General features: G+C 47.6%; 1 protein-coding gene across 4 annotated transcripts in view; it reads right to left on the bottom strand.

The window, feature by feature from the left end:
* Positions 1-23,063, bottom strand: part of Frmd4a (FERM domain containing 4A) — a 310,427-nt gene that overhangs the window by 8,546 nt on the left and 278,818 nt on the right. For all 4 annotated transcript variants that reach the window (XM_038333067.1, XM_038333064.1, XM_038333065.1 and 1 more), the window contains 7 exons: positions 17,441-17,574; positions 13,318-13,440; positions 9,365-9,593; positions 7,888-7,944; positions 4,626-4,866; positions 3,767-3,931; positions 1,646-2,520 (listed from right to left, as the gene is read on the bottom strand). In XM_038333067.1, coding sequence (XP_038188995.1) covers positions 1,646-2,520; positions 3,767-3,931; positions 4,626-4,866; positions 7,888-7,944; positions 9,365-9,593; positions 13,318-13,440; positions 17,441-17,574 — 1,824 coding nt within the window. The remainder of the gene's footprint in view (positions 1-1,645; positions 2,521-3,766; positions 3,932-4,625; positions 4,867-7,887; positions 7,945-9,364; positions 9,594-13,317; positions 13,441-17,440; positions 17,575-23,063) is intronic.

Raw genomic sequence — 23,063 nt, 5'->3', positions numbered from 1 at the left:
GGAGAGACAGGTAAGACAAAGGAGCTTATAACACAATGGCAGACTTCAACCATTGCCAGACATGACCTTGTAAGCAGGGTCTCAGTGACCTCATGCCATAGTCACAGCGGCGAAATACCTTTGTACCCCCCAATTGCATTTTCTCCTCCTAACTATGTTTCTCCATTCTGACTGAGGCCACAGGATGGCTTCTTCAACTGCACAGAATGGGAAGCTCCTGTATTTCTGAGCATGGAGGGCTGCCTCGTGGCATTTTAGATGTGGCTCCTATGTGAGGGTCATGCTTTATTGTAGGAAGGGCCTCTGGAAAGTCCTCTGCTGTCTCAGACTTACCAGCTGCCACTTCAGTAACCCTTCAAATGAACAGAGCTTTTAACAGCTCACCCAAACATAGGAGTTTACTGATGGTGGAACACAGAAATCTCATTAGGAGTTTTCAGCACCAAGTAAATCCTACTTAAATACATCCTTTGCATTGTTTGGGGTAGGGGGTTGGAATCCTTTTCTTCTGTCAACCTCAGATACAATTTACTAAGATCTTAGTGATAATATCTGCCTGCTACCATTTAGTAAAGCATAACCACACAGACAGCAGTTTTGAGAGAATGAAGCACTCCTATCTTTTGGTCATTGGTACTTAACCGTGGGATCTAAGAGGACCAGAAGTGATCATGACCTTCAGGTGGCAGATAGAGTGTATCCATTCTCAGAATCTTTCTGGGAAGATAAATAAGCAGAGGAGGGAGAAGGTGTCAGTGTCGTCCGTGGTGTCTCAGGACTGCTAGCTCGTTTGTAGCCTAGTCTCTGGAGCTTGTTTGGTGTGTGTGCCCTAAGGAGAAGGATGGCGGGGATATAGAGGCAGAATGTACTACTTCCTTTCAGGTGACACTCGTCCCCAATCCTTGGTTTTATTCTTATACTGCTTACTATTTGTCTGGGAGTCCTCCCTCGTTTTCTGCCTACTAGAGTCAAGGGTTGGAGTATTTTTTTTTTTAACCACAGTCTGAGTGGTAAGAGTATACAGATGAGCATTACCAGTGTAGCAAAGGCAAGTGCTCAGCTAAGGTGGGTTATTAGCTTGTTATTTCACAGAGAGACTTAATGGAAAGGACAGTCCTCCCATCTTTTTCTTGACTTGGCACTGCACAGTGGGTTCAAACCTCAGTGACACAGTATCAAGGATACTGAAAGCACTGTTGTGATTTCTGTGAAAAAGGAAGTTACTTTGTGATTGTATCATAACCTCATTGGAATAGCAAAGCCAGGAGCAGCCAGGCTACCTATGTAGGGCACTGTCAGGCTCAGCGAGTAAACACTTCTTTCCCCAGGGCTTCAAGATCCCAACCGTTCTTAGCAAGGTTATAACTTGGGTCTCTAACCTACGAGAATTTTTCTTCACCAGGAAAAAGGTGCACCTTTAGCAGGATAAACCCCCGAGACCTGACATCACATGGCTTTCTGTCCTTAACTAGAAGGGCTAATGGAAAGCTCCTTTTGTGCTCCAGATAAGGAAGGAGGAAACACTAGTGTTGGGGTAAGAGCCAGCGGGTTTCCCGCATTCCTCAGCAAGGCCTCCGTAATAAATGGCTCCCTTTCTTGGCTGCGACGGCTACCCAGGTCTTCGCAGTCCCTCCACTCTGCTCACCTGATGTGGCCTTGCACATCTGGGGCATCCTGGTGACCCTGCTGTGCGCCACGAAGGTGCTCTGGGAAGAGGTGCTGTACTGAGAGCCGCTGTCTGAGGAGGTGGAGCTGGTATGCGACAAGCGGCTGTGCTCCTTGTGCGAGGCTGTGGAACGCTGGTACCACTGGCGCAGCTCGTCTGATACTGCAGCACGGCCAGAGCCTTTGTCATGGGCGCCCTCCCGCCCCAACGAAGGAGTCCGTAGGATCTGGGAGCGCGATGGTGTAAGGCGGCCTGCATCACCCTCATCGCCACCCCCACGCCAGCTCTCTTTGAACAGGCCGCCAGCCGTGTAGGAATTAGAGGTCTTGAACTGTGCCTTGACGCTGTAGTGACCCTCCTGGTCACTCTCCAGGCTGCGCACTACCACGGGTGTGGCGCTGCCCTCAATGTACAACGGGTACTCCTTGATGCGATACTGCGAGCTTGGCTGGCTCTGGCTGTGCAGGTACACGCCGCCACCCGCGCCTGCAGCCCCGCTGCGTGCTGCCAGGTTGGGCATGCTGCCGGAGCTCGCTGAGCCCAGGGCGCCTGCTGCCCGCTGCCTCTGCCGCTGGCGCTGGCGCGCCTTGGATGGCGAGTCCTCAGCCAGCGTTGAGTAGTTGGCGTTCATCTGCGCCGGGTAGTAGTGCTCTGAGCTGGAGTGACTGGTGCACGACGAGCAGTCATCCATGGGGTCCGAGCCATTGCTGCTACGAGTCCTCGGAGTGTAGAAGTCGGGGCTCCCGGTGTCGTTCTCTGAGCCCAGGAGTTTGCCCTGGGACTCCAAGCTGGAACTCCGATGCCGAAAGTGCAGTGCCAGGCTGTGCAGTCTCGTGGGACTGATGTCTACCGACCTGTGGGGAGACCTCGGGGTTGGTCTTGGGGTTCTGGATCAAAAGGTCCCATGAAAGCCATAGGGATGGAGTGTAAAAGCCTAGGGGGACTCAGGGCTTCTAGCCAATGAGTTGTCCTGGAAAGCCAGGTACTTCCCTAGGTCCCAGGTGAGAAAGGGAGCTAAGATCCCTGGAGGCTGGAGCCAGGGAAGTAGATTTACATCTAGGATTTACCTTTCTGCTAAAAGGTGTTGACCAAAATACAAAATAGGGCTTTTGCTTTTTAGGGAACCTAAGAATTACTATGTTCTAAGTAGTATGTTAACTCCTTTAAAATGCTGATTGTAGGTAAAGCAAACAACCTCCCCATCATCCCCCCCCACCCCAACCAAAACCCAAATCAGTAACAATAAAACCTCTAACAGAGGCACTCTCTGAACCAAATACTGCTCTGGAATGAATGCCAATGGCTGTTTCCTATAAGGATTCTAAGATTGAGGGTTGGTGGAACATGGAACCCCTAAACAGGAAGGATACAAATGCCTACTGGTAGTGCCAAGACTTTGTCTCTGATCTGCTCTGCTTACCCACCAATAGCAATATGAGATAGGTAATGGTACCTAATGCTAGAACTACATACACAAATTCACAGTGACTTTAGGCTCCATATGCAGAAGTATACTGCCCTAACCATGATCTGGCTTTATAACTACTTAGAAAAGGAATGTGATTCAGTGAAGCCATTTTCTGTTCATTCCTTTGAGCGTTATAAATGTAGAGTCCAGGGCTGGAGAGATGGCTCAGAAGTTAAGAGCACTACCTGCTCTTCCAAAGGTCCTGAGTTCAATTCCCAGCAACCACATGGTGGCTCACAGCTATCTGTAATGAGATCTGGTGCCCTCTTCTGAACAGCAAGCATACAGACAGAACACTGTGTACATAATAAATAAATAAATAAATCTAATAAAAAAATGTAGAGTCCAGAATAGACGTAGGCCTTGTGAGAACAGTCTATGAGGAATGGGGAGCAAAGATTAGCCGGGGGTGTGTAAGGCCGCTGCACTTCCCACATTAACTGGACTAGTTTTTCCACTTCCACTCCTACTAGGATCCTACAGTCTCCAGGAGACTGGGGTTCTCTGGTTTCACAAGTCCCTGGATAGGAACAGCATCTGTATTGAGTGTCCAGTCTGACTAGCTCACCTGTTATTGGGGCTGAAAGGTCTTGACCAGAAAGGCGGGTAGTCTGAAGGTCCTGCAGACTCACCTCGTGGAATGGACGTAGTGGGGACTCCGGACGCGCAGGTCTGGGGTGGACGGCATGCTGGACTGGGAATTCCAGTGCGGGAGGCCTCGGATGGGGCTGTTCTGCAAGGAGCTGCTTACTCCTGCCTCAGTACAGCTTCCTGTGCTGGGGAAGCGCTTGTGGCTGCTGCGAGCAGAGGAAAGCCAAGCTGGTCACGTAATATAGTGTGGCTCTGTCCCCAGTGGCAGGGGCTGACCAGTGTGGGACAGCGGGTCTAGCTGGAGGGAGAGCTTGCCCATGACGCCAGCTCTCACTGTCCCACTGGAGGGGGCTTTGTCCCCTGCGCCCCTGCAATGAGCACAGGGCATTGTTTCCCAAGATACAAGATACCTGTTCCGGCACCCTCTTGGGGCTGTGTAATTAAGGAAAATGAGGATAGCAGCAGCAGACCTAAAACAACGTCCAACTAGTCATCTCTACGGTGTTGATATTAACCTAGTAATGAGCTGCTAATGTGTGCCTTTCATTACGGCAGCTTGGCTCCAGACACTGGCTGGTAGATGGTTTAGGTTCTGCACCACCTTGGGGAATCCTTTGATTTTGGCAAAGGGGACTCTCCTCTGCCATTCTGGAATACTGCTGGCTACAATTTCCTAATTAATTCCTGTGGAATTTAACGGCATTAAAGCCATCTGCCAACAGGTTGATTGCGAGCCAAGCCTTTGGTTTTTTTTCCCCTTTGGATGACAAATCTGTACTTCTCCGAGGCCGACAGCAGAGGGCTTTGTGAGCAAAGGAAGGAATAGACGCTGTGGGTGTTGTGTAGCGCCACCCTCAGACTCTGCCAGACACCCCACTTGGGTGCTCCGACCCAGCTCACCTGGAATGACTGTGGGAAGAGCGTTTCTTCACCTTCTCATAAGGCTCGTCTAAGGAGGACTCGCTCCACATCTTGGGCTTTAAGGGTGACTTGTCATAGTCGGTGCGGTGATAGTGCATCTGCCTGAGCCCCTCCAGGGACTGCGGGGGAGGAGGCCTGTTGTGCGAGGATGGTGGCCGAGGAGGAAGTCCCTTGTGCGGAGACTGTAGGGGGGAGAGTGTGCTGGTAACCTGAGAGTCTTCTGTCAAGACAGGAAGAGGAGGGAAGGATCAGCGTCACCGGTCCCACAAATCCAACCCACCACATCTGCGCCTTGGAGCTACACATCAAAATATGCCCAAGGACCCTGCTGACCCTGCCTCGACTACTGGTCAATACAGGGCAGTTAGTATCACTTTTAGTTGAGTACGAAGAAAGTCTGAATTGGATTCAGTGCCCCCAAGAAGTGATCACTTCATACTAAACAGGCAAATGTAGTACTTAATGGCCTAATTTTTTTTTAAATTGGTGCTAAGGAATGAACCCAGGGCCCCAGATGTGCTAAGCAAACACTCCAGCATGGAGCTGTGCCATAATATGTTTGAAGAGACACTAGACATATCTTGTTTGCTTTGTGGGGGAGAAGAGTTAGCCTTCCTGAGGATTTTATCTACTCTGTTAATCAGCGTGTCCTCAGGGTTTAAATGACAGTTGGCACCCAGTAGGTACTCAATAAATATTTGTTGGAGGAAAAAAAATGAATCGAAAGTGTATCTGTCAAGTGTAATTAAGTGCTGGCAAAACTGGTTCTCTATCAGCCATGCTTCCCCCCCCCCCCCACACAAGCTACTTAAATTCTTTACAATCTTTTCTGGCATATTTAGTCGTGTGATGTCGGGGTGGAGCCCAGAGCCTCATCCATGCTAGGCAAGTGTTCTCCACTGAGCTCAGCGCTGTTCAAGGTGTTTTGGGGGAAAAAAGGTCTCAGTCCTAAGAACACCTCTGAGGTTCAACCCAGCACATCTGTGTGCTGGATGACTTCCAAAGGAAGCAAAGCCATTTAGCCAAAGAAAGAGGCGTCTCACCAGGCATGGTGACTCTGGCCTGTAATTCCAGCACTTGGTAGATAGAGGTAGGCAAATCAGCAGTTCAAAGCCAGCTTCAGTTACACAGTGTCATCCTGAGCTATCTAGGACCTGGTCCCATTAGAAACAAAACAATCCCCAACCAAAAGGTGCCGGTCTGGAAGGAAATGAGCTCTGGGTAGGCAGAGAAAGAAGGAAACTGGGTAGAAATGTGGAGGGGAGGGGCGAGGAGGGAAGAGGATATAAGCAGGAGGTGCCACTCAGCTGGGGGAGAGGGCAGAGCCCAGGAAGGAGGAATTCTGAGTGAGCCCAGATAGTGAGAGACCTTGAATTCCAGACAAGGAGTTGATATTTGGCCTAAAAGCTACAAGAAAACTTTGATAACTTAAACATAGATATGTCAGGGTGAAAAATCCTGTTTACGAACCATCATTCTGGCAATTTTCACCCTCGGAAAAGCAACAGGAGAGACAAGGGAGGGTTTTTGAAGAGACAATGATGGGAACCCGAGGTGCAGTGGCTTCAGGAGTAGAAAGGAATGTTCACAGGGAAGGGGGCATGGGGGAAATCAACCAATCATTCGTAGGATCCTATATCCATTTTCAACTCTTGATTCTTCCATAGCCTAATCCTCAATCCCCATAATTCAAAGGCTCTGGCTTTGCCCCTCAAGTCAGACAGGAGGAGTCCCTAGCGAGCGAGAGCCTGAACTGGGAACACAGGACACAAGAGGAGGCGATTACAGTTCTCAGGAGGTCAGGGGCCTAGGACATGGGGGCAAAGCTGTAATCGTGATGTCTCAGCTAATGCCCTGGAAACTACTAGCACAATGGAACTTCATCAGCTCGCTTCTTCCTCGGCAGACTAGGGTGTTAGGGATCAGTGGTAGGACTGGGGGTTCACATGTTCCAAACAGACTTCTGTGTTCTCATGGAATACCATGTCTTCCCCATTCACTTAATGCAGCAGACAATCAGTTTCTAACAGCAAGGCCAAGACAACTGGGCAAGTAGCTCCCCAGGCTTTCCCCACATCCAGACCCATCGTTACTATTGTGGCAATTATTGTTATTACTGTGACTTGGGTAGGTCTTTTATGTTTCTTGTCTCAATAGCCACTTGCCACTGGCTGCCTGAGGTTTTCCTAGTGGGCAAAAAACAAACTACCAGTTAATAGATTTCCATGTAATTAGTGCCCTCACTGCCCAATGTTTCGGTTTAACAACCACAGGAATAGCTTGGGAAGGTTCTAAGTCTGGAATGCTTGTTTCTGCTTTGGGGGCAGGAGGGGTTTTCAACTCTGATTTCCTAAGACCTGACCAAGAAAATATCCTGGCAGTTGCCAGATTTAAGAATTCAGCAGGAAACAAAACAACAGTTTCCAAGGCTGCCCATGTCACAAAAGGGACATTCCCACTTCTGTCTCAGAGAAGAGAGCAGATAGGCCAACCCCTTCCTGGAGCTCAGACTCCCAGTCGGTCCCAATCTTTTTTATGTAGCCCAAATCAATGTCTATCCCTTTCCTTGTATGCCAGCACTGCCCAGAGGAAGATACACATGATGAAGGCTCTTGTGCATATTTTTTTTTTTTAGTCCTGAGGATAGAACTCAGGTCCTTGCATATAGGCAAGTACTCTAGCAGTGAACTATCCTCCCAACCCTTGTTTTTGACTCAAGGTCAACTTGCTACATTGCTCAGGTTGGCTTTGAACTTTTGATCCTCCTGCCTCTGTTTTCACCCCTCATGTGCTGGGGTTACAGGATTAAAGGTACCGTGCCAGCCAAAAAAAAAAAAATTCTTTGGTTATTACAAAAACAAAATACCATTTCATGAATATCACTCGGGGTGTCCAACCTTCTGGCTTATTGGCCATATTGGACCAAGAGTAATTTTCTTAGGCCATACATTGCAGAAGTGTCCAACCCATGGCCCACAGGTTATCAGAGCACACATACGTGTATTTTCTATGCTACTGGAACACAAGAGCTGCTTGTGGCCCACAGACTGCAGATTGGATAACCTTGGAAGACACGTGTCAAGGTAGCAGTCACTCTGAGCCCAGCAGTGACTCCTGGGGAAGGGAAGAGCCTGTCCCAGCCAGCCTCTTCTTGTCTATCAGGCCATTCCCGGGCTGCATACAGAATAACCTGGGTTTAACCCGGATTCCACTTTTAAGAGCAGGGAACGGACAAACCTACCATCTTCAAGAACAAGGGCATCAGAGAGGGAGCTGTCTTCACTGGCAATGTTTCCATCTGGAAGACAAAAAGTGGAAGTCCACAGGGTGTTAATACACTCTGGAAACCAAGCCTGTGTGTAGGAAAGAGCGGCCTGCCCTCCTCCCCCGCCCTGGCAAACTCACCCATCTTTTTTTTTTTCATCAGCAAGGAAAGAAGCCATGAAACAAAGATGCTGTTGGGTGTTTCCCTTGACAGTCCCTGTGGTGGGTTATGAGCACACCCTTCCCACCCAGCTACGCAATGGGCCCTAGTCTTTGTGTACTTATGCCCTTGTTCACCAGACACTGAGGCTCAGCATGTCATAGAAAGGTGGTGGGGCCTGGTTAAGCCACATCATTGTCCTAGAGCAAACTCGGGGCAAGTACCAGCCGAACCAAAGAAACCAGCGGCTGTTAGTCAACAGATATGAAACTAGGGGGGCACTTAGTTTTGCTCACATGGCAAATGGTTTCTCAATGAACTTAAGGCATTAGCAGAGAAAACAGGCTTGCTAAATACAGACTCCATCTCTCTCAAGATTTTCACGGTCACCATTCAATTAGGAACATGCCTGAGAGGGAAACCGTAAAATGATCTCCCTCCCACTGGGGAAACTGAGGTACTCTCAGGAAAGCAGGTTTGTCTGAAGTGACTCTACTCTCTGGGAAATGTCAGCAAAGGTCCATCCAAAGTCTTCGGATTCTGGGCTTAGCGTTCTGCTCTTAAAATGAAACATTTGCCAGGGATCTAAGGAGATTGCACATTCCCAACACAGACGGGCCTGCCTCTGTGATGAAAACATTACTCCACGGTGGCAGCAATGCAGGGAAGGCAGATTCTTGAGCTTAACAGAAAAATGGCTGGAGGCTCACACGGAAGGAATCAGGAGCTGGCATGAGTAATGATTTAGGAGCCAGTGCTGCCGCAGACCCAACAGAATAGCCTTCACTCAGCCAACCTCAGAATGGGCTCCCGAGGTCACCTGGTAAGACAGGCTCCCACAGGCTGCTCTTCCCAGACATAGCTCCGATGGGTCTTCTACATGTTTCTACAGAGCAGGGAAGTTCGAATGCCTTTGAGGAGGCCCCAAAGGAGGCAATGACAAAGAAGAGCTGACTCACTGTGGCCCTGTTAGAAAGTGGGGGAAAGTTCCATTTTCATGGCAAAGGATGACAGAACAAGATATAAAAGATGGGAACTTCTGAGTTCCTAGAGCAAATGGCTCATCCCTTCAGGGTCCCCCAGGGAAGTGTCACAGGTGACACCAAGGTTCTATGTATGGTCTCTTTCATCTGTGCCTCCACATGCAATTGATTATTAGGATGGAGCGTCAGGCTTACTCATTCCCTTTTATGGATGGACGATAAGGTACTCAGGGAAGAGACTATTTAGATCCTGCCAGGATCTGGATTAGGACCTAAGGGGAGCAGGGCAGGAGCTTGTGGGTGGCACTGACCGTCTATGACCAGTGACGCCCTCTGGGTGGGTTTCTTCCCTGACTTGATGCGGTTCTCGTTGATTGCATTTTCAATCTCCTGCAGCTTCTTCAGTGCATTCAGGTAAGAGGTTTTTCTTTGCTTCTTCAGCTTTTTGCTGACGTTGGGGTCACTGGCTAGGCGGCGGGCAGCCTCGGTGATCTGGGACTGAATTGCAAACTCCCGTTCCAGGCGTTCCAGCTCGGCTTCCTGTGGGAGGGGAAACCAATGCTTACAGCTTCCAAAGATCCTGCTGCCCAAGGAGACCCAACCTTGCCCGCCCCTAGGCCAGATCTCTGCCCCACCTCTACCAGTGACTGCTGAAGACACAGCCTTAGAGGAAATTCAGACTCTATTGCTATCGTTTTCTTTCTCCCTGGAGCATAAGATGCAGCATGACTTCTGGGACAGCCTTCTGCTACTGTCCTCTGGGGTTTGTTCACGCGTGGACATCTCCTGATCCTCCCACGTATGCCCTGTCGTGCATCTTTGTGTGTCTCACATTAGGACGAATCCCCACTCACCTAGGTGACTTCTGGACGCTCCTTCTGTAAGCCCTAACCCTTCTTTTCACACTGTGTGTTCATAAAAGCCCTTCCGGGCCCTCTAGGAAGCCAAGTGATGTGGGGGTGGGTAGTGGAACCAGTTTTCCCCCGATCCTTGGGTAGGTTTTGGACTCTCTCCCTTCCTGCCTTCTTGTGCAACTCCCTCCTCTCTCTCTCACTTCCATTGGCTTTTATCAAGACGAGTCTCCCTTGTTTCTGGGCCTAGGAGAAATGAGGCTATGGATGCCAGATATGGCTGGAAGACCCAGAAGATAGTACCCCATATGAAGCATGTGTAGCTGGCCTACAGTTCGGGTATTTCCTCTGCAGATGGATACACACAAGGTGATGCTAGAGGTGGAGGCAGAATCTGCCTGTTGTTAGCATCTGTGGATGGATGCAGAAGCCCCTTGAGTACCACACAGTTCAGTTCTCTATTTCTTCTCTTCCCTGGTTTTGGGGCTGTGCACGTAAACTCTCCCTTGTGCGTGGCTACCAGCTGCTGGCACTGCTCTAGAAAGTTTTGTAGCCTTTAGTCAGCGAGTTCCAGCTGGAAGAGGTAGAAGGCTGGGAATGTGGCAGGCTAGGAGAGGTTGGGGCTGATAACTCTGCCTCCTGCCCAACTTCTCTGTTTCCTGTCTGATGTGAAGATATAGCAAGGCTCACACCACAGACTCCTCCCTCCAGGCTCTCCTTCGTGCTGAAAGGCTAGTCCTTGAAAGCATGAGCCAGAATAGAACCTTCTTCCTCTTTTATGTTGCCTTTGTCAGACATTTTGTCATGGTAACGAGGAAGTCAACTGACTTACTAGTGGAATGGTTTTATCAAAGCTGGCTCTAAGCAGCAATAGTTTCTCTGGAGTTTGGAGTATCCGGTGGGTGCAAGGGTACTAGCAGCCTGGGCGTGTTCTGGAAACTCCTAGGAGATATGGGCTCCAATAAAGCCATACTGCACAAATCTGTGATGAAAACGCAGATGTGGCTTCTCTTTTCCTGGGACCACACATGACCCCTGAAGAACACATGTCCTGGGCGATTTGGGGTTACACTGAAGTTTGGCAGGGACCGACCAGACTAAGGGAGAGGAGACGGGCATGTTTCCTGGACCCCACGTCTTCTATTATGGTGGCCCAACAATATGCCTCTGAGCACAACTGACCAGGCTGGGTGTGCGGGGAGGGGCTACTAAGGAAGAACACTCTTTGCCTGATTTCAATGACTTTTGAGCACTTCAAGTCTAGAAGAGGCAGGAACCAGGAGTGGGAGGAAAAGTAAGGGCCGAACGGAACCACTTAGAGAGACAATAAACTCCTTCCAGTGCTGGACACACTTGTTCTCTCAGAGGAAGCAGGATATCAACATGGATTCCTGCCCAGAGCCTTGGGACAGGGACAAAACCCAGCCTATGAGTTGGGCTCCCTGAAGCAGCTGTTTCTGGGCGGTTATGATAGCTCTTGTCCAAGACACTGACCCTGAGATTTGCAGGCAGAACAAGTCTTGAGATTCCAACTGAGTCAAGGACAGGACTGAAAGCCTTGTCTGAGGAAGGGGTCATAGGGCAAGGAGAGCCAAGGGGATGCAGAAAAGCTGTGAGAGCGCAGAGTCCCTTCCCGTCGGGAGGAAGCTCTGCAGAACTCTGCCTGCTTCCTCTGAGGAATTTCAGAAAGATGCACAAGGGCCAGCAAGGAGTTCTCAGAGCCCTGGAGCCAGCTTTCTTGAAAAGTGGAAAACACTGTAACACAGCGATGGGAAATTCAGGCGCGGAAGGACACTCGTCAAACACGGGCTGCTTTTTTTTAAAGCTCAAGCTGAGATGACGATCCAGCTTTGGGAGTCATCCGACCACATGGTGCTCTAAGTCACTCCCCTCTTTGGCATCTCATCTCTCTTTGCAGCAGCTGTTTGCTGAGCTTCAGGCATGTGTCAAGTATCCAGTGAAATGCTCTTCTAGCTCATTTAATCCGAGTGATAACCCAGAGACGTCAGCACCAGGAACTTGAACGTACGGAAGAGGAAGCGGCCTGACTAGGCGTCACTTTGGATGAAACACTCCGCTGTGCCCAGCAGGCCCCTCCACCTGCATGCTGACCTGATTTTAGGAGTATGTCTTTCTCCAAGATCCTTAAAAAACTAAAAGTACTTTACTTTTCTTTCCCTTCGTGGCGGCTACTTTAGTTGTTGAATGTCTGTGAGCAATTTCCTAGACTAAGTTAACTGGAGTGGGAAGAAGCTCCCTCAATGTACGTGACCCCATTCCATGAGACGGAGGAAGTGAGCGGAGCACCAGTGCTCACTGCTGTCTGCTTCCAAACTGTGTGACGAGCTGCCTCACAGTCTGCCCAAGCCTTCCCAGCCATGACTGTATCCTCAACTGTGAGCCAAAGTAAGCCGGCCTGCCAGCCCTCCCTCCCTCCCTGCTTTCCTCTGCTTTTGTCAGGCCGTTTTATCCCAGCAACAAGAAAAGTAGCTAATGTGCTAGCCAGGCTTTGCGTCCTGAAGCTGTCTTGAGTCTTCCGTTTGCTAGCTCATTAATCAGTAACTCTAGTCGGAAGAAATTTGGGGAGACCCGAGACCTGAACGTAAACCTGGCTTTTTGTTTCTCTTCAACAAGGGCCGGATGCTTTGTGTGTTTATTTATTTATTTTTTCAAGACAGTGTCTTACTGTGTAGTTCTGACCATCCTGGAACTCACTCTCTAGACCAGGCTTGCCAGGAAAGTCACAAAGACCAGCCTGCCTTTGCCTCCTGAGTGCTGGGATTAAAGGCGTGAGCCACCACACCCAGCTGAGCTTTGATTACCCTCAAATCTGAATTCTCTAGTCCCAGCCCTCACCAGTGTGCCACCCAACGACAATAAAAATCATGTTGAAATATGGCTTTTCCAATTACAGATGACAAGCCCTGACAGAACAAGCATAGGACACAATGTCCAGGCAGTGATTCTAGCAGCCATGTGACTTAAGATGGAGGGTAGACCCCTTTGTCTTTCCCCGGACAATGAGAACTGTGCCCGGAGATTCGCTTCTTCCGTGTACAGGTCAGGCATCAGGCAAGACCAAGCGTAACAAAGGGCTGGGAGGTCATTTTGTCTCTTTGTGTGTTACTGAAACATTCTCCCCAATCTTAACTGATCACTTGCACCTGGTCTTCAGTATTAGATAAACAACCTTCAACAGCGATCCACTGTGTACACTGAGGCAATCAAAGTCATCTTATAATGAGAAGCCATATAGCAACTAGCAAGTTCACCCAAGAAAGGGTGAAAGGAAAATCACTGGCATTTGGAAACAATGAAGAGATTACACCGAACCTAGTAGCTGCAGCAACTGGGGCGAATGAGGATAATGCAAAAGGGATGACGGGAAAGTCTGCAACGCCAGAGGAACGTACCTCTCCTTTAGGCAGGATTTTCTGCTCATCTAGCTTGAAGGCTGTTCCAATTCTTCTCCGAACAATAGGTGGTTCCTCTCCTGGATCCAGGGGATATTCGACAGGCAGTTTGCCTGTGAGCTCCTGCGCGTGCAGAAGAGCATTCAGAGAGCTTGGCTAGGACACACATCCATCACCAATCTGATGCGTAGGTAAGGCCCCTTAGCATTAAGCACTAAAGCCTAAATAAGAGTTCATGATGTAGCTGGACCTGGCAGTAGAGATCTGCTACCTAGCTACTCAGGAGTCTGAGGTAGGAGGATCACATACTCAGGACCAGGCTGGCCAACTCATGAAACCCCTCCAAAACAAAACAGCCCCATTAAAAAAGATTTGCAGATACAGTGGAAGCGACCTTGTCCGATATGCATGGAGCCCTGAGTTCAATCCCCAGTGCTGGTGAGGGGCAGGAGGAAGAGTTCACATTACGAAATTTAGCCTCTACAAAAAATGAATGAGCAAATGAGGGCAAATAACACTCCTCTACAGAACAGATATGTTTTGGGCTCCCCTTCCCCATTTTCATTCATTTGCTGATCTAGTGTCTCCCGCGAACCTACTACATGTGACAACGGCCACACAGCCGGTAAGCAGCAATCAACACTTGTGCTTTGCATAAGCATCAGATATTCCCTCTTGGACACTTAAGGTTTTCTTTCGTTGTTGTTTTGCTTTGTTTTTTGTTTTTCTCTCTCCCCAAATAAGTTTTCCTATGGGGAGTACTGTTTGGCGGATGCCAGGAAACTGCATTATCAAGACTGAATATGCTGACTACCGTTTGACACTGGCCCCGTATACAGCAGCAGGCTGAACTTAAAGACAGCGACCTGTCCAGGTGTGATGTTGCAAACCTGTATCCCCCAATACCCAGCAGGACTACGAGTTCAAGGCCAGTCTTAGCTACACAGCAAGACCTTGTCTCAAACAAAACAAAACCCCTAATTTTTGTTTTAGTAAAAAAATAAACATGAACAGACAATATATATATCAAAGAAATTCTGGAACTCTAACTGTTGTGGGCACAATGATAGTGAGTAGGTGACATTCAACAGTGACCCTGGGCCAGCACAGGCTGCTTGAAGAATAACTCAGAATTGGAAGGGTGAGCTTGCGTATACGACATCTGAGTCACATACAGACTGGGTTAAGTCTGCAGCTAAACCACACTGTGGAAGCCAGATAGGAAGGCAAGAAGTCACTCTCCAGCACCAGAAGAGGATGGAGATGCCACTTTGTGCATTCACCAGGCACATCTGGGCAAGCACCAGCTCTGGCTCTCTGACCCTAAATCAACGCAGATGCTACAGGATGCCACAGCGGGTGGCTGTGATGAGGAAGAGCTCAGAAGTGTCCTTCTGCAACTCGTCATCCACAGAGAGCGCTTGTGTTCGGCAGCCCAGGCCTGAGTGCCCACAGCAGGAAAAGTCAAACACAGGAGGTGCCCCGAAGCCCTTCTCATGAAGTGGCAGGCTGACTACACAGCTACATGTGTCTTTGTGGTATGTGTGTGCCCAAGCACCCCCTTCCTGGGCCTCTTCTGTGTTCACAGAACTGGATATGGCTCCTTGCACCTTCTTTCCTTATGCAAGCATTTTAGAATTTTAGAGTAGGATGGTCCCCTGTTTGGATGACTGCCTCTGCAATATTCAGCCTTAAAAAAAATTTTTTAAAAAGGTTCAAGCGTTTCTCAGATAGTCGCATGTTTATTCTGTGACTTCTTACCTGCTCCCTGCTTAGACCTTCTACAAATAAGAACCTGCTAAGATTGTTGTTTTAATATATATAAATAACAAACTGTCAGGACTTCCTGTTTGGAAACTTAGGAAGAGGAAAGAGAGGTTGTTAACACTGCCGTGCAGTTGTAACTCTGAAGTGTTTGTGGTTTCAGTCTATATTTTTAAAACGGGGCTACTGATTTTCCACCATCTGCTTGGCAGGATCCAGGTCAGGGCCTCAATTCTCCAGATATTTAATCTGATTTCATAGGTAACGAGAGCCGCATGGTGGGGAAGTAATTTAATGCATGGCGGTGGGCCCTCCTGCTGTAGGACACTGGGGCTCCCACACTGCCTCATTCTGGCTGCTCTCTTCCCAAGGGGCCAAACAGCATTTCCTGTTCCCTGAGCCTGGAGGATCTTCAAGCTGAGGGGTGGTGGTCGTGGGGGGGGTGGGGGTGTGTGGGGGCACGAGGCCCCTTTATCTCACACGTGTCAAGAGTGAAAGTAAGCATACGTGCACAAGGCTTTGGGTTACTACTACCTAAGTTATATTTTCTGTTCTCAACACTATAGGAAGTGGGAGCTTTTGTTGTGCTTATGATGTATTTGTGCAACTTTTATTGTACGTGCTGGTCTTGCCTTGACATGTTCCTTACGTGCTGTAATGTATATTCCTTGCTTGCTTTAGGGACTTCTTTTATTAAACACAAAACAAGGCTTTACAAATTATGAAAGGCAGACACCAAAGCCCATACTTTTTTTTTTCTCTCTCTCCTTCAAGCATAGTCTTTGTAAAAATACTGCTCATATTTACAGTATCACATGGCTCATTCCCCCAGCCAGGCCCACGGCTTTCCTGATTTGCAATGGATTTGTGCTAATGTGGTTCTGCCTTGAGCGAGCTCCGGTTTAAATCAATCCAGACATAATTAAGCCAAGTTGAAATGTAATGTGATCTCACTCTCCGGCCCACTGTTTCGCTCTTCCTGCTGCAAAGCATTATTATCTGGGGGGAGGAGAATCCGCCTCCTGGATTTAGTTAGGGACCCTCTTTAGACTCGCCACTCAGAACTGTTTACCCACAGAGCTTTCGGTCATGGTCTGTGGAGCACACCCACTCCCAGGAGAGCAGCCCCACACTGTGCTCACGTGAGGCACACGTACATGTGTGTGCGTGCATACACAACACACACATGCATGACCATACGTGTTATGCTAAGAATGAAGCCTACAAGCACTGCTAACAAAGAGCTATGGAATAAACATTAGAGGGGAGGAATGGACATTTCCATAAATGTCAAAATGAATTGTGGGAGCCCCTACAAGCTTATTGAAATTGGGACCTGCCCCACCTAAGGCTGAAGGAGACATTCTGTGTGGGGAATGGGGTGCGTACACTCGCCATAGGTCACATGTGGCGGTCACAAGACAACCCTTCGGTGTCAGCTCTCCTCTTCCAGCTTGTTTGAGACAAGGTCTCTTTTGTGGCTTGTGACTGAGTATACTCAGCTAATGGCCTCCCCTCTCACCATAGAGATTACAGGCGTGTTCTACTCTGCCAGGCTTTTATCTAGGTTCTTGGGATTCCACTGATGTCCTCATAGTTGCAAAGCAAGTGTTTTATCCATTAAACCATCTCCCAGCCCAACGCAACATTGCTTTACATAAAAGTTAAATGAATCACTATGTTAGGTCTATGGCTCAGAGGAAGAACACTAGCCTAGCATGTATGAAGCCATAAATTCAAGCCCCGGTAGCACAAAAATAACCAAAAAAAAAAAAAACCCCAACAAGTCACCACCACTTCCCCACCACCATTTCCCCCACCACCACCAAACTAGGAAAAGAGTCGATTTTCAACAAGAAAGAGCTAAAGAAACAGTAGATCACCATGTTTAAAGTGATTACTGTATATTTCAGGTGACATTCTCTTGCCTTTGTTGATCTCCAGTGATGTTACATCACATCCAAAAAGACAAACTCTGAAGAAGCAAAGCTATCCCAGCAATAAATGGAGGCATAAGCTCCTGCGAAGGATGACAGTGTGGTAGGCATGTCCGTGAGGACATGTCCTGTGCTCTGTGGTATGCCATGCACGGTTTGGGGACTGTTAAAGTGACTTGTCATTTAGCCTCGGGGTGTGTGTGTATCATACATAAGATTCAGCTGGTGACTGTTTTCACTGACAGTGGTGGTCCCTCAGTACCTTGCTCCTAACAAAGTACATCACTGGAGGTGCCGGTGTTCCCAACACTGGGGAGGGAGAGCACTTGTTTTCCTGAAAGACAGTCTGTATTGTCTCCACCCTGTCTTTGTCCCTACCGAAGATGTATGACATGACAAACAACACAGACTTAATTGCTTACAGCTTCCCGGAGACACAATCTCTTCAGTTCCTCCAGCCTCTGGCGTAGCGTCTCCTCCAGAGCTTCCTGCCTGGATTTCAAGGCAGCCAGCATGTCTTTCTTGGCCGACTGTGAGCTATCTGATTCCTGAGAACCTGTCAATAAACAGCGGGGTTACTAGGCCAACTGACGGGGGACATACATCTGGACCACTGACGAATTTCACTGGCGCTCACACTCCGGATATGGGATTTACCCTGGGAATCAAGGAGCGTGAAGTGAGACAGGTGTGCAGTGTTCCAAGCAAGAGGGGTGAATTCCAATACCACATGGAATATATAGCTACTTGGAGGGCTGGCAGGAAAGTTGACACTCCTGAACAAGAATGCTGTCGTTTCGGATTATCTCAAGACACGCTGCGTACCTGTTTTACTCACACCAGCCAATTTTAATATGGTTTACATGAGAAAAGGGGAAAGTTAAGTTCAAAGAAATGTTAGCAATCTCAATAAAGGTTTTAAGTTTTCTTTTGTCTACTGGAACATGCTGATTTTTGCTTAGTGCAAAGATAGTATCTGTTTACATTAAAATATCTGAAAACATAGACAGGTATAAAATCATTATGCTGGGTGTACGGCTCAGTGGATAAATAACCAATAAACTAGGCACGTAGAGATAACTATCATATTATGTATTTCTTTTGGTCTTTCTGCCAAAAGGGACACACACACACACACACACACACACACACACACACATTAGAATTAGAATTCTGGGGCTGGAGAGATGGCTCAGAGGTTAAGAGCGCTGGCTGCTTTTCCAGAGGTCCTGAGTTCAATTCCCAGCAACCACATGGTGGCTCACAACCATCTGTAATGAGATCTGGCGCCCTCCTCTGGTGTGTGGGCATACATCAAGGCAGAATGTTGTATACATAATAAATAAATAAACCTTTAAAAAAAAGAATTAGAATTCTGTCCACTATTTTATCTCAGTGTTGTATCCTGAGAAAATTCTCTCCTAATGGAGAGAATATAGTAGAGAGGGATGCATACATTTCAAAAGACATACACATTTTCCACGCTCTCCTGGCTAGGATATCTGCATGACGATTCATTCAAACAGCAGGCTGCTAGATATGAAAACTTTTTAGAAGGCAACATCGTGAACCAAACAAAGGAAAAGTGAACCAAAAATGCCAACTGGAGGAATTGAGCTTAGATCAGAAGAATAATTTCTGGGCTGCATTGTCTGGCGCAGGTTTCTTGTAGTGAGGCTGGTGGCCCTTTCTACCTGGTTGAGGGTATGGAAAGCATATTGATGTCCCAGAAACAGCCAGGCTAATGGCTGCATTCCTTCTCACATCCACACCAGCAGAACTGTTAGATATGAACAGGTATTACTGAACATGCATCGAGGGGCTCAGCATACACCACCAGCAGCATCCAATCATCTCACACGCCTAAAAAGCTGGGTGTATGCCTGTAACCCCAGTGTCTCAGGATGCTCAGGCAGGGGGAACACAAGCTCAAGACCAGCCTGGGCCACAGAAAGCCAGTTCAGGGACTGACAGTACCATGGTTAAACGTGAACATCTCTCCAGCGAAAGGTGTGACGCGTTGCTGGGAACAAGCAGAGCTGTAAACGGATGGAGATGACTACTGTGGACCTGGATCCAGATGTTAATGTTTTGCAGATGTCAGTTCACCATAAATTAAGCAATATAAAAAATGCAATCCTAATAAAAATCCCAGCAGGACTTTGTGGCAGTGGAGTGGGGGTTAGGAACTGCCTTCCCGTAACAGACAACTTTGGATGATTCAGTGACCAGGTACTGGAGGCTGGCTCAATTGGTAAAGATGTCTCAGAATCCCAAGACATAAGAAGACTTCTATGCCTTTGCGCTGAACAGTTCTGCTAGACCCAAACACCTATAAACATGCTGTCTTATTCTTTGAGATCTCTGATCAGGAATCTCATATTCCCTTAATCCCCATTCTTTCAAATGACCCCTATAATCCGAATAATGAAGAATTATCAGTATCCAAGCACAATGCGACTCTGGCTTAGCCTTTGTTCTCTTCTTTTTTCTGACCCATTTGAGCTTGAAAATGTAGACATCTATCACCGTAAGAACAAATCATCTTTGAGCATCCCCAGGAGCAAATAAATATTGTCAGCTGTATACTTGGGTACTATAATTAAATTGTATCTCATTTTAGTAAAAAAAAAAAAATCCACTGCCTGTCTATCATTCTGTTACGGACGCTACCTTCCAAGCTTTGAGTCATGCTGTAACTCTTTCCCGAGTTTTTGACATGCTTTAGTTGCAGGTGTCCAAATTCAATAGCAAACTACAGCACACACTTGGTCCTCGCTGAGACGCCATTACCTCATGGTTCTCACAGACTAAATCCAGATGTGCCTTTCTCAGGTATCGCATCACTGGATCTTATTGCGGACTCCCCCCTTTCGCCAGTGGTTCAGATTTTTCATATCCCTGGGCCCACTACTTCATGCTTATCAACGCTAAACCCTCTCCAGGCTGGGTCCATCTAATGCAACCTGGAAAAATCATTATGAATCTTAATTGGGTCTCTTAGTACTCACCACCAAGCCCATTTGAAGACAGGAAAATTTAATGAGGCATTCTCTGCTCCATCCTCTAAAACATTAATAAGGATGTAAAATGATACTGGAAGGAAGTCAGACTTTAAAAACAGGCCTGGGGAAAACTTGGGTCCAAAAAGATTAAAGAATTTCTAGCATGAGTGAAAAATTCATCGTTTTCCCTTCACCCCTGCCTAACCTTTCGGTAGGAAATGGTGATTTATTGAATCAAATCGAAGAGCCTGCGATATTCAGGAACGGCAGAACACACCACAACATTAAATTTGGGGAAGCAAGCATATAATTTGTGGATGACTGGACTGCTGTTACAGGATTAGTAAAGATCTGGCTTTGAGTAGCAGGGTTCGTTACTGCTGCCTAAATTATTATTTCTAATAATTAACTTAAATCTCAACCCACATAAGATGCTCTAGAGAGCCTTGGCAGGCTTGATGGCTCCTGACTCTTTCTGCGTGTAGCTGGCACCCCAAATGCTGACTGGCTCCGCTGCACACCTTGAGTCTGGAAATTCCTTCAGGAGGAATACAGTGCCTGGAAACCAGGTTACCCCCTCTGCCAGTAACTGAACCAGGCAATTCTGGACACACGGGTTTCCATTTTCATGGTAACTGGACAAACAGGTAGATGGAAAACATCTGGATTTGATAAAGTCTAAGCCATTTGTTAGACGGGTGGCTCTTGAATCTTCTATCTCTGAGGTCAAGAATGAGATAATGCTCAAAAATACTTAGCACTGTGCCTGAATTAGGTAAATTCCTCACATAGGGGTTGATCTACCACAGTGGTGTGGAGTTAGAGAAATCATTGAAATTATCTCCTCCCCTGCTTTCCATCAAGTACTCATCAAAGGTAAGAACTTCCCTCTACATTTTGGCATAGGGCAAGGATCCAAAGCTCCACCTATAGAAAGATGCAATGGCAGATGAAGGATGTATCTAAAACCACGTTTCTAAGCACCAGGTCTGGGGCTGCTGCAGGTGATGTGGGACTGTGGCTGAGGACACTTGGTGGGCTCCATTGGCCTCCATCCCATATTCCGCAAACTTAGGGTGGCTCCACGTGAACCTGTCGGATCTGAAAAGACTCCACTGCTGTCCTGTCTTGAAGGGAAATCTACTTATTGGAAGCAGGAGATCTGATGGCTTCTCTGTGTAAGAGCTTACACGATCTAAGCCTGTGGCTGTGACCAGTAGCTAGGGTATATGGCCACCAAGAGGAGAATGGGCCAAGTGCCTTGGAATAAGCCCACTGAAAGCCTCTCAAAGAGCACCGGGAGAAGAGGCCCATAGTCCTCTGTGGTGCTGAGCAGCCTCCACAAATGACCTTTAGGTATCCTCTGAATGAGGCTCTTGCCTCTTAAAAGGGATAAAGAAAGGAAGCCAGCAAACCAGGCAGCAACAAGGGGCAGAGATGCTCTTTGGCTTGGCCACCACAATAGTAGAAACAGAATCAGAAGAATCTTAGAGCTGAGGCCAATGGGAGTTTCTCAAACTAAAGGTTCAAGACACACCAATGATACCTTGCCTGGTCCATCTAGCTGTTTGTTTGTAGACAAGGTCTCACTATGTAGACCAGGCTGGCCTTGCACTCACAGTGATCACCTGCCTCTGCTTCAAGTGTGCTGGGATTAAAGGTGTGCACTACCACACCCAGCTGACAAAAATAATTTCAAGTCTGTATTTGGACTTGGGGAAGTCTGACACTACGATTTGTCCGTTATCAATTATTTGAACCCATACATATTACACATGCAAGGCCTCTTCAAGGTTATTATGTTAAGCCCGTAAAACTGACAACAACACATACATCTGCTGTCTTTGAAAAGGACAGTGACCGAGAAAGACATCGGGATTGTCATCCCATAGCCACTACTGAACAGTATTAAGCTTTGGAGTTTCAACCTTCTGAGAGCCATCATGGGCCACTCTGTAAAGTGACCACTTTACCAATCTTCGAAAATGCCTCCAAACCTGAAGCACTGATTACCTAATAAACAACCAATTCATATGATTCCTTCTCAGCCATTAGCCTTCCCTTCTGCAAATTTTCTCAACAATACTTCATCCAGTACAGCCTTCTTCCTTCCTTTACCACCTAGACCTCCAAGAAGGATGAACACTCCACCATCTCTGATCATTTCCCTGCTGCTGTTGCTGCGGCTGCTGCCTCTTTGTTGGAGGGGGCATGCTTAATTACCAGGCATGCCTAAAGGGTTTACATCTTCCTCCAGCAACCGGCCAAAGCAAGTGTCTGTGATTGTGGGTGCTAAATAGACTTAAATGGAGCTGTCTGTAAGAGGAAGAAGATGGACGAAGCATCTCTACCCAGAAGAGTGAAATGTCAGAATTTATACATTGAAAAAAACCAACAACCCAGTAGCCAAGGGCTGCCTGGGAAGGGATGAAGGGAAATAGTGAATTGGTGTCGTAGGCCAATGAGAACAGAGGTGAGATGAGCATTTCTGAAAGATATGGATAATGCATGAATACCATTTTGGGGGTGGAGGGTACCAAGCAACACTCTGATTTACAGGAAAGGGTACTCAGAATAGTCTTTGGAGAACAGAGTAAGAGCCTACAGTCTGGGGTCTAGGGGGTTCCCAGAACTGTGTGTTTCAGCTCAGCTACTCACTGGCTCTGGAATGATGGGAAGCAGGTTCTAGAACTTCTCTGAGTCTCAGTTTCCTCCCCTATGAACTGGACCATGAAAGCAAGCTCTTCAAATATTGGGAAGATGAAAAGAGATGATGCCTGGAAGATGCTAGAAGGAAACCCAGAATACACTAAGAGTCACATGAATATTAGTTGATTTTTTTTTATTAAAAAGGCTTTCTGGCTTTTATTATGGGTTGGCATCTCCATTTCAGACTGTTCCATACTATAAGAAAAAGAGAGCACGGAGTGGACCAGCAAGGAAATGAGGAATGACGGCAGATGCAGCCTTATTAGTTCAGGAAGCTTGGGGCAGAAGAGAGAGAAAGCGGGGATTTCTTACAGGCTACATTTCTTTGTCT

This window comes from Arvicola amphibius, chromosome 6 (assembly GCF_903992535.2).
Source record: "Arvicola amphibius chromosome 6, mArvAmp1.2, whole genome shotgun sequence".
Classification (NCBI taxonomy): Eukaryota; Metazoa; Chordata; class Mammalia; order Rodentia; family Cricetidae; genus Arvicola; species Arvicola amphibius.
Note: the sequence above shows the minus strand (reverse complement) of the source record. Positions and strands in the feature narration are given on the sequence as shown.